The sequence below is a fragment of the Camelina sativa genome, chromosome 3, assembly GCF_030686135.1.
Source record: "Camelina sativa cultivar CO46 ecotype springtype chromosome 3, ASM3068613v1".
NCBI classification, from domain to species: domain Eukaryota; kingdom Viridiplantae; phylum Streptophyta; class Magnoliopsida; order Brassicales; family Brassicaceae; genus Camelina; species Camelina sativa.
This window is the reverse complement of record NC_141882.1, coordinates 13,671,878-13,687,882: the sequence shown is the minus strand read 5'-3', so window position 1 is coordinate 13,687,882 and position 16,005 is coordinate 13,671,878. Positions and strand designations below refer to the sequence as shown.

Here is a 16,005-nt window from a genome sequence, read left to right as displayed (position 1 = left end):
GTCTGTTTGTAGATTTCAAAGACCTTGATAAATCTTTCATAAAAACTTCTTCACCATTCTTGATCCACGACACAAACGAAGAAGCAAATCAACCCAGAGAAATCAGAGACACAACAATTTCCTTGATGTATGAAATTATAACACGACTGCAGATTTCAATATCTGAAAAATCTTTCATTTGATCTCTTCTCAAAAATCAGCAACATTTGTAAGACCCATAATCCGTATGATTATCCTTTGATGATATTTCCCTTTCTTGTGATCTCAACTAGTCAATATGACCTCAAGTCTTCTTCTTTAGCTAGAAGTATCTTTGATAGGCTGAGAGTCTGAGACAAACCTCTACAACACAACTCATGCAATTCAGCCCCTCCCTGATCACTTCTTCACCATACTGTTTCTATCTCCATCAGATCGCAACACTCCACGTGCTTCCTCGAGAATACATAAAGGCTTAAACTGCACCCAAACATGTGGTTGACATTAAACTCCACAGTCACTTGCAGCTTTGACCTATCTTCACCATTTTCTGTAATGGGCTTAGATATAATACCACACTAGGTCTTTGCACAGTTACTAGAAACCCAACATAACACAAGACCACACAAGATCAATTCTTCATCTTTCTCAAGAGGCATCAGCGACAAACTTCAATTTTAGTGAGGATCAAACTCAATTCCTCACACAAGCTCTTCTTCACTTCCATAGAAACTCAGATTCGGAGATCATAATTCTTTGTCGAGAATCACTTCCTTTCTTTTCAAAATGGAGAAAATAACCATGGCGTGTTATTAACTCTTTCTATGAAATCCCAACACAAGTAACACTTGTGATTGCAAAGAACCAATCAAACGACCATTGAATCCTCAGCGGCGGAGAGATGAACGTCTTCTTCTCTTACTCAAAATCAGATGTAAACCACAACACTTCGTCTCTCTCTTTACCGTTAGAGACACAGAACAAGAACTCACCCCAGATTTGGGATATCAAGTGTGAGCATCCGATGACATCTTCTTAGCCTCCTTCTCTCTTTATAAATTCAAAAAAGATGTAGTTCCTCCTCATATCCACGATATATACTTCATATTGTTACCAAAATCTCTAGTGAATTTTATGAAATGTTCCAAGAACACTTCACACAGCTCACAGCTTTTCCGGCGTCGGAGCATAAACTTCAAAAGCAGTGATGAAGGCAATAGTAAAACTTGAAGGCTAATCTTCCAAGCCGAATCTAGAAGCTTTAAGAGAAAATACCTGTTGAATCAGGTTTCTTGTGACAAAACAGAGACAACGGAGAATCCCTGAGCATCAACAAAATCCTCTATTAATTTCAGGGCGAATACCAAACTGGAGCAGAAAATTCTCGTTGACACAAAATACCCATGAAAGAAAACATTTCTGCTTTCTTTGAGTACAATTTCTCACGACACGAGAACCAAGACATCTTGAAGACGACACTGAAAAATTCGATGAACTGTACAGACAAATTCCGGCGAGTTTGAAAACAGATCCGTCGTCGTCATCTTTCTCTCTTCCTCTTTGTTCTTCATTTTCACCAACCTGGAGAGAACCCATCACTTGATTTTCTCCAAATAAAAGAATAGCTTTTCTTCCTCATCAAGACACATCTCAGGATCTAACCTGTTAGAGATAGTAATCTCAGATCGGTTTCCTGCTCTGATACCAATTGAAATAATGAGATGCGTGCTAGATCTATAGACTTGTATGATAGATCTGTATTTGCGATGCTTAACAAAGAGATGAAAGGATAGTGAAGAGACGACAAAAGAGATTTGTTAACGGGGTTCGGATAACCTACATCCCCGGGACCAAGTCCAGAATCATTCACTATAATTAGAACGCAAAAGTCATATTTGCCAATGGTATCTAGCACACACTTGTGCCTACCACTCTAATCTACATGAACTAAAGGAACCACCACTCTTTGTCTTTTCCGATGAGTGTGAACCTCTACAAAAACCACCAGCATATTCTCTATCTTGCTGGTGGGACAACACCACACACAACATGTGTGCTTCTCTCAATTTTAGGTCTAGGGTGCGTAAACTGCTTCTTGTTACCAACTCTTCCTTTTATACCTCTTAGAGTTCTCCACACACCCTTGGTTCCACAAGCTTCTTCCTCTTATCTTCTGGGTAAAAGCTTATTCTCTTTTTGTCAACTTGACCCATGCTTTTGTTCCTGTCACACCTAACACAAGCATGCCTTTCCTTTGATACAGCCGCTCCACTGTTTGTTGCAACTTGAAGCTTTTCCGCTCTGTTGCACTACATAGCCACTACACAATGTATGTTCTGTTTTTAGCTCTGTTGTACTACACAGTCACTCCATGTTGTCTGTTATGTTTTCTTCTGCGTTGCGCTTCAAGTAAACTCAGCTGCTAAAACATGTTTATGCTCTATTGTATTATGCAGCTGTTACCTCCTTTTTGCTCTGTTGTGCTTTGAGGTTTACTCAGCTGCTAATGGAAGACTTGTTCTCATGAGCTTAAAGCATGCTTGGTTGAGCTCTCACTTCTTGGATCTTCTCGATAAGACTCCAAGGTTCAACACGTCACTTCATTCCATGTGACTTTATATTGAGCTGTCTTGTCTGTGGTAGATTCTCTGATTTTCTTCATGAGGAATCGTTGCGTCTGTGTCTGTAGCTGGTTACACATGCTCCAGCTTGTTCACTGCTTATGTGTATGAACATGTGTTTGTATCAGACTTGTTCACTACAACGTTCACTGCATCTGTTTATGTACTTTTTGTTGTGTCAGGTTTACTCATTGCTTCTTGATCATCTCTCTTGATTCTTATAACCAGTAACAACACCAATATATCTTCAATCTCTCCCTTTGTTACTGAGTTATAGTTATCAAGCTTTCTCTATTCTTGCACTTGATGATCTTCAAGCTTTCATGATGTAACTAGAACGTTGATATCTTCATTACCTTGAGAAGATTCTGTCATTGTGATCTTCTCTCTTCTGTTTCAATAGTTTCTTCTTTACGCATTGTTGTTAGTCTTACAATTCTATCAATACAATGTATCTTCAATCTTTCTCTTGTTGATTGAGTTGTAGAACTGACAAACGTTGATGATTTGCAACCTCTACAAATCATGTTCTTGTTTCTTTTGGCACATCAGTTTCAAGCAACTTCAATCTCGGTCAACACCCATTCAATAAAAACAGAATTTAAAAACAACTTTTTGTATTTTTTTAGCTGACTTAGAAAGATCAGGTCTTTAAACCTGTAATTTCATCATCATCTAAAAGACACAGAGCAAACATATATAATATCATCATCATGTAGATTTGATTCGTACAAGCTTTTTAACGTCTATAAGTAATTAAAGAACGTAAACGCATAAACAAATTGAAAGCCCAATTGCTTTGACCTACCCCTTCTCGCATTGTCTCTCTCTCTTCCTCTCCTCTTATACTCTTCAGCACTCCAATTATATATCTTTCTCTCCGCCTCTCCACATGCCATCTCTCTATCTCTCATCTCTTTGCTGCTTCTTCTCTCACATGATGAAATTTTCAAGAAAAGACAGAGCATCATCTCTAAACATACTTCTGAGCCATTGTAAACTAGAGACTGTTGTCATTTTTGAAATGAATCCGTGTTATTACTCTCAAACGTACGACGATCTTGTCCCAGCTGAGCAACGGTCGTCACTTGAAGATCTTCTCTAGATAATGTGGATGTGCTCTTGGGTCTATGATTCTGTTCTAGTGGGTTACTGGTTTTATAGATGTTGCCGTCATAATATTAAACTGAAGATCCTCCACATGGTCTACAAAAGCGCAAACTGCATGATACTTACTCCAATCATGGTCTTCTCCAAGACCTTGGATTTCAACACTTAGTAGATGGTTCCTTTCGGGATTAAAGTAGAAAACATAAAAAGGTTTGAATGCAGTTTCCTTGACCAAAACAATGTCACCTGAAGCAGTCACCCCAACAACAGAAAGATTGTAGTCAACCTGAACAACTTTATTGTCATCCTTCAAAGTGTAGGCAAATTTCGACCATTCCTGTTTCTCGACATCCTCTAGAACCCACATACATAATTCTAAGGGAAATCCACCATCCTCAGCACACTTCCACTTAATCACACCTGATTTACCCTTATAGTTTATCAATGTAGTACACAAACCATTTTGGCAGCATATATCTAGAAACTTAAACTTCTCAAACCTAAATCGAAACAACCTATAAGATGTGATCGAGTATCACAGTCGTACACTGTGAAATACAAAATTCCATTGATGCATACCCCTCCATTCCGATCATCCTCCTTATAGGGACATTGGATCTCCCTCCATCTCTCTTTTTCAGTTCCTAATGTTAGGATATAACGATCCCTTTTATTTTCAACTATATTGTTCATGGACAATACCTTGTATTGCCCCCCAATTGGATCAAACCCTATAAGGCCACCACTATGGTCTCTCGACGTGATGGGACCTCTTTGGACCCAAGTACGATGATGGCCAGTTCCTAATCTCAAACGATGTAAGATCTTTAACTCTCCCGTTATAGGGTTACATATGACACCCGCTCCATCCTCATCCTTACATGAGAGCTGCAAACATGGGAAATAAAGCAAACCAGAGGCATATCTACACATAGCGAGGCTAGTGTCTAAGGAGCACTTGATATGAAAATCGGCAGCTACTACAAGGGACGAAGGCTTCCCATAATGATCCTGAGGCTGAGGCGCCGAGAAGAAGCTCCACTCACGGTGTTGCCGGATCCCAATTAAGAGACGTGGACGACCCGAGGATCTGGTAAAGAATAACTTGGTGAAATATGGCTTGTGAAGCATGTATTCCCATAGCTTCGACACGCAGCGAAACCTCCCGATGGACTTTATAGGTAATTTGGAGAGTATCTCAAGAATTAAATCATTAGGGATGGAATCTGAGTTTTCTTCTCTATTCATGATCGTTGTTGTACCTTTATCGAATTCTGGACGGAGAAATCACAAATCGCAGAGACTCTAGGTTTATTATATAAGGAAATTTTCAGGGTCTGAACTAACCTAAAGCCCAAGAAACATGGGCTTAAACCACTTAAGTATTCTCATTATGTCGACGTCTTTTTGATACTTATTTTCAGGGTCTAAAGTCTAAACTAACCTAAATCCTGTCACATATTTTTCAGTTTTCACATTCAAAAAATACCATGAGAGACCGTAACAGATTGATAAAGCTCACACTGACCTATCACATATTTTTTCTTTACTCTCTCTCTCACATGCAAAAATAGCTTAGACAACTTCTTGAATAAAAACTTGATTTATTAAGAACCTTTTTGATAACTTAATTTTTAGAGAGAGAGAATACAATTACTACTAATAGTAGGCCTGCGATTTCGGTTTGTTCGGGTAATTCGGTTTGGTTTTTTCGGTTTTCGGTTTAATCGGAAATTGAAAACTCTACCGAAAGTAACCGAATAAAACTACGGTTCAGGTCGGTTCGGTAACCAAAACTAACCGATAATCTTTGAATTCTGGTGACTGATAATGAAAATTGTTGTATTCCATGGCCATAAAAAGGCAGATAAAGTCACGATTCATGAGCCACTCTGCTCTGCGGAACATAGAATAATCAAGTAGAAGAAGAATTATAATCTAAAGAGTAGATATGAGAAAAAAAAAACTTAGAAAAGGAACAGATAAAAGGAGTAGTCATACAGAAGAGGGGCGCCGAACAGAGAAGAAAAGAGAATGAAGATACTTTTTTATGTTTTTAGGGCTTGTATTCTAAATGGGTTTGAAATAAATTGGGCATCTGTTTCGTCTAGCCCAAATTCTAATATTGTTTTCCCCCCTAATTAAAACTGTATAAATTAAATTGGCCACTTTCTTTGGGTTTTTTTCTTCTTTTTGAGGTTTTTATATTATATAATTACACATATATGTATTTTCTTCTTTGTTTATATATTAAAACTAGGTTAAAAATGCAGAGATGCCGGCGGCTCGACCACAATTGTGGAAAAGAGATCTTGAGGATGATGATGGTGAAGACGACGACGTCGGCTGAGGAAGATGGTGAAGTGATTCATATTTTTCGGTTAACCGTTCAGATATGATGAACCGAACCGAACCGAAGCGATAACCGAACTTGATTTATAAAGCGGCCGATCGGTTTAGCTCTCTTCACTGAAGCCAACCCAAAAACCGAGAATTTCGGTTCGGTTCGGTATTCTCGGTTCGGGTAATTATCGCAGGCCTAACTAATAGCAAATAGAGAGATTTTTCTCTTGACTTGAGGAGCAAGGGAAGCAATCAAGTTTGGAAACCTATATATTATAATCATCATCTAAACGACACAAAGCATCAAATTTGTTACTGTTGTCAAACGATCCAATGTTGCTATTATCAAATATGCTTGCACTTGAGATGCTTATCGTTAAGACTAAGATCATCGACACGGTCTACAAAGATAGAAACATAGCCACGGTCAGCTCCAACACCTTGATTTCCAACATGATAGAGATTGTTCCTCTCAGGATTGAAGTAGAAAACATTAGGCTTAGATCTCGCGGCCTCGGAACAAAACAATTTCACTTGTAGCAGTCATCCCAACAACATCAAGACGATTGAGAATTTCATTCTCCGGAAGAGGATAGACATGTTTAGACCATCCCTGTTTGTCGAAATCCTCTCTAGAACCCACAGATGTAACTCACAGCAACGCCATAAACTATAATCCCATGGACTATCATAGGCATAACATGAAAGCAAACTACCACATAACATCAAAGCAAACTACCACATCAGAACTTTCACCACTTGGATTACCTAAGTAAAATACAAAACCCCATTGATACAAATCCCTTTACCAAAAGGCTTATGGGTAAAGGGACATTGGATATTTAAGCAAGGGGTATCCAAGAGTTCGGGAGTCCAGCAGATAGATAAACAAGAATGTTCTATGAAATTTGTTGTAGCTCCAAGTTATACAGCTAAAGTTCTTGAAATCCTGAAAGGAAAATCAAAAACCTTGAGGATACTCAAGGCGAAAAAAAACGGTATAATATAGCTATAAGCTTCACGAATAGTATAGAATCTTAATTTGATAACACATTAGTTTACTCCCAAGTAACGTGTAACACAATTACCCGAGACCAAAATGCTAACCATAAAAAAAACACAAGAGTAATAAAGCTCACACGAAACCTGTAAATGAAAAGTGCCACACTCGCAGGCAAGATAGAGAGAGTTATATACAGACGATTTCAGCCATCTTACTCGAATAAAAACTTGGTTTCTTAAGAATTTCTGTGATAAATTAATGTTTACATAGCTAGAGAGAATACAACTTGTATCAAAACGAGAGCATTTCTAGCTGACTTGAGGAGCAAGGAAAGTAATCACGATTTGACACATGTGTATTATAAATCATCATCTAAATGACACAAAGCATCAAATTTGTTAATGCTCTTAAACGCTTCTGAGGTCCTAAGATCATAGATGCTTGACTTGAGTTGCTTTGTATCGATAACACTAAGATCATCTATATGGTCTACAAAGGCATAAACAATACCACAATTAGGTCCACCACCTTTGAAGATAACTTTTTGAAAAGTGTTCCTCTCGGGACTGAAGTAGATAACAGAAGACTTATATGACGACCAGCTCTCCCACAAAACAATTTCACTTGTAGCAGTTATCCCAACAACGGAAAGATGTTCGCAGAATCCATCATCCGGAAAACGGAAGACACATTCCGACCATTCTTGTTTCTCGACATCTTCTAGAACCCACATACATAACTCACGGGTACGCCATTTATAATAATTATTATCATGTTCATACTTCATTATAATCCCACCTAATTTACCTTTATAGTTTATCAACTGATCAAAGGATGGTGCTCTAGTATACTTAAATTTCTCAGACCTAACATCAAAGCAAACAATAACATCAGAACTTTCATCAATTGGACGAGCTAAGCAATACAAAACCCCATTGATGCATATCCCTTCACCATAAGGCTTATGGGTAAAGGGACACTGGATCTTCCTCCACCTCATTATTCCAGTTCCTAATGTCAGGATATGATGAACCGTTTCTTTATTAAGGATACCGTTCATGAGTAATACCTTGTATTGCTTGTCAACTGGATCAAACCCAAAAAAGCTGATCGGCTGGATGTCCGTTCTCAGACGTTTAGGTAAGATGGCATACCGTCCCGTGAGTGGGTTACATATCACAGGCACTGAATCCTCACCTTCTGTTTTGAGATCTGCACATCTGAAAAATAGAATAAACCAGAGGCATAGATACAATCACTTCTGCTTCGATGGAACTTGGTATGAAAATCGACGGATACTACGATAGACTTCTCATATGTATTCTGAGGGTGAGGCGACGAGTAGAAGAGCCATTCATCGTTGGCTCGTTCGGAGGCGAATAAGAGACGTGGACGAGTCGAAGACCTGGTCAGGAACAGCTGGGTGAAATCTTGACGGCCAAGTATAGACGCCCATTGCTTTGAAACGCAACGACACCTCCCGACTAACTTTGTAGGCAATCTCGAGAAGATCTCGTATAAGAGATCGATTGGGATTGAATCAATAGTTTTTTCACTATTCATGATCGTTGTATTTTGCTGATCAGACGGAGACACTCCATTATATAGAGTTCGGGACCTAGGGCATCTATTGGTTTGCTTTGGTTTACTCAGTTTGATTTTGATTTTTAAGCATTAAACCGATCAGCATCATTTGCCTTTGCCACATTGTGCGGGTCGTGCACAAATACCAAATTGGCAATCTCTTGATGGGTGTTTATTATCATCTACGTTCTTTCTTTTTAATATTTAGGTTCAATTACAAATCATCAAAAACTAGTTTCTACAATTGGAATAAATTAACTTATATTGGTTGGAGACTCATCTCCAAAACTATACCTAAAAGATTAAAAAAAACAACAGAAAAATTTATAAGATATGTTACAATGGATACAAAACGCCAAGACCTCTTTGTCTCTCTCTCTCTCTCTTTCTCTCTCTCTCTCTCTATATCTCATGGGAAGATAGTAAGTTTATATATAAACCACAGCCGGAAAACAAAAAAGCAAATGAAAAAGAAGAAAACATTTTAGTAACCCCAAGACAAAACAAAAACATTATTAGAGGGAAATTTCACAAGGTGCATGAAACGTTCTTCCTCGACAGATAGCTTCAAGATTTTCTCCGGCGTATGAGCACAATGGTGAAACCTCAACACCTAACATTTATTTGATGTATATGTGCATATGAGAAAAATAAATAAATAAAAACACTGTAATGAGAGAAGATTTTTTTTTAGAGTTACCAGTTGCATATAGAGGCACTGAATGTGTTAGAAATCCACCAGCTGCTATAACCCAACGTGTGTGTAGCCTTAGTACCAAAAGCCTCGCACTCTCCGGTGTATCGAAATTTGATCCGCTCACGTTCTTCACTGGTGCAAACTCTTCTTCCCTCAACACCTACACATTGCTCAGTTCAATATCTTAATATTTGTTTTTTAGTTAGTGTTTTATGTCAATGAATTAAATACTATATACCTCAAAGAGTGCCGTTGAAGGAGCATATGGAAAGGAATCGAAAATGAACTGTTCTAGTTTCAGTCCCATTGTGTATCCATTCATGGATGGTATCTTCTTCTCCGCCAAATGGTAGCTGCCAAATAATACAACAATTTAATAACATTTTGATTGCGGGATTCCATTGTAATTTCTTGAGAGCTTACACGCTGTCTTTTTCTAGGCCGGTCGCGACTTGGTTAAGGAAATCTAAAGTGAACATGTGTAAGCACACCTGACAAAGGTGATATTAAAAACAAAACGTTTCATAAGCTTTTCTTAATTCTGAATTCATGAGGATAGGAAGAAGACGAAGAGAAAGGGATTTTTACGTTACTCCAGCAATATTGAAGACGTCCTGTTCGTTGATTAATAGCGGAAGCCATAGACTGATCAAGCTCACTGTACTCAACTACTGTCAACGGTCCGCCTTTGCCTCTTCTAACAAATACTCCAACCTGCTCTTGAGGATATGCCTGTTTTTTCCATATAGAAATATAAAAGAAATTGAAGTTTTAATCTTAAAAATCTTTGTGAACCAGTGAGATTGTATGATCTTATATACCTTCCGCACAACTTTTGCAGCCGAAGCAGCCCCTTTGTCGATAAAGTATCCAAGAAATGTAGGATCAGCTACTCGAACCTGCGTTCCAAAAATTCCAGATTATAACCAACAAAAACGTTCAGAAAACAAGCCAATGTCAAGACTCAAGATTACACTAGAGAGCTAACCAGGACATTGTCAACACCATAGCAATCCACGTATTTAATCCCCCTAGAAGCCATATCCTCTAATAACCTTGAACATTTTAGCGCTGTAAAAATGTCGGATCAGAAACAGCAACGGTTTGAAAAGAACATATGTATGATGGTAAAGAACAGAACAAAAATTTGGTAAACATACCTGCATAGACTCCACCGTTCCCATCTGGAGCTTTAGCTAGCTGTGTTAATGATAGGTAACTAAACTTATTACGCCAATTACTTTACAAATTAAACGAACTGAAGATACTCATTTTTGTTTATTGAACATACACTGAAAGGTGTCTCCATGATAAACTTTCCATCCTTTGTAACGCAAGGCAAAGTACCTTGTTGGAAAAAACTGATCTGTAGTAAAAGTATTGATCAAGATTGGTCTAAGACACAAAGGGAACAGCATCAAAGAAAGTTCATACAAATAATTAAGAAGCATCTTACTTGATCTGGCTCAAGACCAAAGTACTTGTGACTCGAGAAATATTTTCGTGTGGCTTCATCAGTAAATGGACTAGTCATAATATACCAGTGTATTGTAACTGGACGAACTGGACCTGAACGTAAAAATATTATGCGAAAAAAGAGTGTCAAATTTGGTGTAAGGGTAAACATATCCATTGGAATGTAGCAGAAGTCATGAGAGTCTCAATCTCACCTTCACTCACTACTTGAGCAGCAAGTCTTTGAACACACAAGATTCTCTCTGCTTGAATCTGAAAGAGCGATTTCCCTGATGGAAGTCCGATATCTGAAATGGAAATAACTAATTTGTAAGCAACCCTAGATATAAGCAACAGGGAGACTTTGGTTTAGTACATTGCATTCAAATAAAAGATAATGACAAAGATCTCTAAACAGTTGTTCTAAATTTGACTACAAAGAGGATTAAACAGAGGAAACATAAAACAAAGAAGTACTCACTGAAACATCCTTTTGGATCTGAGCTTCCAAGCCTTGTTCCCTACATTAGTTTCATAACCAGACCATGTTCATTATCAGATCACTTGTGGAAATGTACTAAATGTAACACTGCAATGTTTGTAATCATCAAGCAACACATATCTTTAAAATCAGATTGTTTTTTGCAACATTCCTTACATTACACGTAACAGAGCATCCTAATTGAGAATTAGAATATACACATATAGTAATAAAAATTTACGGAAACCTATAAAAGCATCTTTTGAGATCACGTGATCATCATCCTTACAATTAAGCAAGAAGGTTCCTCCTAGAAGAAATCACAATTTACTCAACAAAAAAAAAATTATAATTAAAATGCACCACAACCACCACCGACAGTGATCTATTTTGAAATTAATCATGCTTATTATTTTGCCAATAGAATAAAAACCCTACTTAACAAAACTTTTATTTCCGTTTTAAAACCATATAGCAATTATATAAAGTACAAGACTACACTAAAGTCGTATCATCATCCATTAATTCAAAACTTTTAAAGTTAGGTAGCAGCATTATTATTCCAAAACCAACACCTATTCTCAACCATCAACAAGAGAATCATCTTACTAGCACTACTCCTCTAAGTAGCTCTACTTAATTATAAAACTAATTAAAAGCTTAAAAGACAAAAAACTACATTATTAATTAAAAGTTATACCTGTCCACCAGATAAAAGAACAACACCCAATTTGCCTTCATAGATAGTTTTTAATCCCATCTTCCACCATTTCTCTCTATCTTCCATTGTTCTTCCATCTACCGTTGATACCCAATTCTCAGGTACCGGTTCTATGGCTGCCACCGGTAAACCTATTTAACCGGAATCAAAAATAAATTGAAATGACAACAATGCATGTAATTAGGATGAAGTAAATAACATTAACAGATGATTACTAAATAAAATAAAATAAAATAAAAACCTTGAGAGTGAAGTGAACATCTGATGATCCGATCTATTCTTGGAAGATCCAAATTCTGATTTAAAAAAAGAAAAAAAAGGACAAATCTGAGATCCAAAATCTAAACTACGAATCTTGAAAAAGATTAATGAAAATCAAGAAATTAAAAACCTCAATATCTCTAACGAGAAAATCTTTTTCGTCAGGTGAGAGTTCATCCCAAAGAGAGAAAATATCTTCTTGTCCATAATCTTTCAATCTCTCAACTAAAGCTTGACGCGGTGAAGAAACCGTCATATGAGGAGGAAGAGGAGGAGAAGTCACGGCCGTCGTAGTTGTCGTCTCCGTTAATGTTGTTCCATTTTCTCTCTCCATCGACGGTTCTCTCATTCTCTTATCTATAGATCTTTCAAAGAGGCTTAGAAAAAAAAAAAAACGATTCGAATTTTGGGATTTTTGGATTTGTGACGTTTGGCTTAAGTGTGTGTGTGTTTTGTTTTTGGAAGGGACTTTATAATATAACACGAGAGGAGTCGGAGACAGTGGCGAAGAAGACAAGAATCAACGAAACCAATCAACGTGTAACAAAACAACAACTGTGAGTTGTTTAAATTACTGTTTTACCCTCTCTCTTCTCTTTTATTTTTGCCAGTCTCATGCATTTCTCTTCTCTCTGTCAGAGTTCCCCGACAGTTTGTTGCCTATGTATGCCCTTCTGGCTTGTTTAGCGGGTTTTGATTTTTTTTTTTTTTTTTGTGGAATTATTAAAAGAATGAAACTATTCATTTTAGATCCCATTTCTTCTTATTTTTTAACAGCAGATTAGATCTCAATCTTAATCACCGGAAAAAAAAAAATCTCAACACATATTTGTAAATATATACTGTTTTTATTACTAACCTCATAGAGAAGTATATATTTATGTAACTGTTAAAACCGACCCGTAAATGTTTTTGTATGTTAATATCACAAGGATTTTATAGCCACAACAAATTAAAAATCGAATATTTTTGATGTTTACAATGATATTTGTATTTTGTTTTCGTTAAATGGTTTACAATGTTTATAGTAACATAAGAGAAATTACACTGTGTTGTCGACAATAAAATCTGATTGGTAGAAGAAAAGTGTAATAAACTAAACAAATTTTGTAAAAATTAATTTTAATATTTTTTATGTTTTACAAAAAATGTCATTTTGATACATTTTACATAATTAAAAAACATTAAATTATAAAATATATATATATCCCTATTGAATAACTGATTAATAGTTATTTAAGGATAAAATTAAGAAATGTATTGTTAAAAATGCATTCAAAATGTAAAATGATATTCTTTGTGAAATAGTAGAAATACATTTTTTATATTAATTACAACAAAAGCACGACACCATGTACACAGGCACAACTGTAAATGGTTACTAGTACTACTTATAACCAATACAGTTTGATTTCTAGTTTTGATATGTATGGTAGAGTTTCAATTTACTCTAAAATATTATTGGAGTACATGAGGTTGAGTTCTTTTTTTTTATTTTTTTTTTAATGTCATTTTAAAAAATTTATCTCAAATAGACAATAAGGGGTATATAAGTTTTTTTTTTCATTTTGAAACTTTGATTTATATAAGTTGGATTAATTTCCCATTTTCTGTTAAATTTTTTTTTTTTTTCTGTTAAAATATGAGTGACCGACATATATAGTATAACGGGAACTTTCAATTGCGTGATGTAAGAAAATATGTTTCTTTGTTTGGGGAATTGTGTTGTATTTATGGAACTACGGTGCAATGTTATGGGTTGTTGGAGTTTTTATACTATCGCATCTTCATGCATTATGCATATGTATTGTCGAAGGATATTAATATTACTAATAATGGTCACACGACGTGAAATTAATAAAACTACTAGATATATATATATCTAAAATTATTAAAATTCGGTTCCATACCTACGTATCCTAAGGCTAAGTCATGGACTAAAAGTTATACGGACTGGTTGGTTTCATGAGTTTCTACAGAAGAAACAAAAATTATAAAAATCAGAATCCCCATAAAACGTATTTACTACTAGTAAGTACATAACATAAGTAAATGAAAACAGTAGTATAACGAATTTTGTATTATTATTTTAAGTAATTTGGACTAAACCAATCACTAATAATAACAAATGTTTAAAATATGGTTTTGTTCATGGCGTTAATAATAACAGTGTTGCCGTTGTAGAACTTGAGAGTCGAATCTATAGAAACCAAGATCACATAATAAATTAAAATGTTTTATTATTATACTAAACAAAAGTATTTGTATTGAAAATAGCAATGCAAAATCTTAAATAAATTCAAAGAATTAAAACACTAAGTTTAGGAAAATTCTCAAGAAATTATGGAATATTAAATCAATCAAATAAATTAAGATTCATTTCATTAAAATCAAATCTTGAACTATAAACTTATTGTAAAATAAATCAGTTCTCACTGCAAATATTATCTAAGTTTAATTAATTTAATATCTCATAATTTCCTGAGAATTCTCAAATCTCTTTGTAAAATTCAAGTTAAAAACCAACTTTGAAAACAAGTTTAGATCGTTCACAAAATTACAAAATCAAATCTCTTTGTAAAAAATAATTTTGCTCATCAAAGGTTTTATCAAGAAATTAATTATATTTTCATATCAAGTTATTTTTCTAGGTTATTAATTATAGGTAATCAATCAAAAATTAATATGAAGAACAACCAAAGATGAATCAACCATTAAAACCCTATGAAAATCGTGAACCTAACAAGAGATCTACACAGACATGGTGAAAGAAACAATCATCATGAATAATATAATTATCATCAAAGAATCGAAAGAGAAAACAAAAGAGTTTAGAAACTTCTCTCAACAGGACTGAGTTCTTGACTTGTCTCTCTAAAAGCTCTCTAGATCTCTTTCTCTTAAAAATTTGCAGAAAATAAATTTTAAAGGTTATTAAGACCTAAAAATTATATATATATATATATCTTAAAATACGTCGGGGACTAATGCTGCAATTAGGGAAGACTTCAGACCATTTTGTAAAGCTTCAAACTTGGGTATTTTCGTGTGTCGGCAAAAGGGTGTCAAGCAACACTAATACTGGTGTCGATCGACACTAACATCCTAGATCGCCTCCAAGTTAATTTTTTCAGTCTCAATACTCCAAAACGTTTCAAATTACTCCATTTTGCTTCATTTGTGCCAAAATATTAGAAAGTCTGTAAAAACTCACAAAAAACCTAAAAACATATCAAAAGACTCTAAAATATTCTTTATATCATGGTTAAAAACCGTAAAACCGATGATATATGAGGTGATGTTGTAATATTAAAGAAACCCCGAAACTGTATCGATTTTGTTCTTATATTATAAAATTTAGGTGATGTTTAGTTCATTAATTTACCGTTAGTTCAATCTCGAGAAATTGGAGGAAGGTATAAATCGAGTATGAGTGGAATTGGGGCCTCTAGTCTACAGTGCACCCAATATTACTTCAGTTAACAAGGACAGCTAAACAAAAGTAAGCTAATAATTTAAAAGAATAATGATTACAGTGCTTATTTAAATACCTTATTTAAATAGCATTCTGAAGTTTTTTATTTATATATTGGGCCATCATTGTTCGCCAAAAAAACAAAAGAAACATTGGCCCATCATTTCATTTGGTCATAGGCTTATAATCGACTAATCATTGGTTCTGTTTCTAATCTTCATATAATTATTAGAAAAATTCGGATTAAAATGTAAGCAAAAGACTCAGAGCTGGTG

General features: G+C 35.4%; 1 protein-coding gene and 2 pseudogenes across 1 annotated transcript; all 3 read right to left on the bottom strand.

The window, feature by feature from the left end:
* Positions 1 to 3,486: 3,486 nt before the first annotated feature.
* Positions 3,487 to 4,977, bottom strand: LOC104778989 (putative F-box protein At5g42430 pseudogene; annotated as a pseudogene).
* A 2,294-nt stretch (positions 4,978 to 7,271) lies between these two features.
* LOC104778988 (putative F-box protein At1g33020 pseudogene) lies at positions 7,272 to 8,619 on the bottom strand (annotated as a pseudogene).
* Positions 8,620 to 8,942: 323 nt separating this feature from the next.
* On the bottom strand, positions 8,943 to 12,910 carry LOC104777145 (UDP-N-acetylglucosamine diphosphorylase 1-like). Its single transcript, XM_010501355.3, has 15 exons — positions 12,386 to 12,910; positions 12,236 to 12,290; positions 11,974 to 12,125; positions 11,274 to 11,313; positions 11,008 to 11,100; positions 10,794 to 10,906; positions 10,629 to 10,703; positions 10,498 to 10,537; positions 10,326 to 10,408; positions 10,159 to 10,236; positions 9,926 to 10,069; positions 9,761 to 9,828; positions 9,576 to 9,690; positions 9,341 to 9,497; positions 8,943 to 9,253 (listed from the first exon to the last, which is right to left on the bottom strand). The coding sequence occupies exons 1-15, from the start codon at positions 12,602 to 12,604 to the stop codon at positions 9,156 to 9,158; spliced, it is 1,530 nt and encodes a 509-aa protein (XP_010499657.1). The 5' UTR covers positions 12,605 to 12,910; the 3' UTR covers positions 8,943 to 9,155.
* Between the last annotated feature and the right edge of the window lie 3,095 nt (positions 12,911 to 16,005).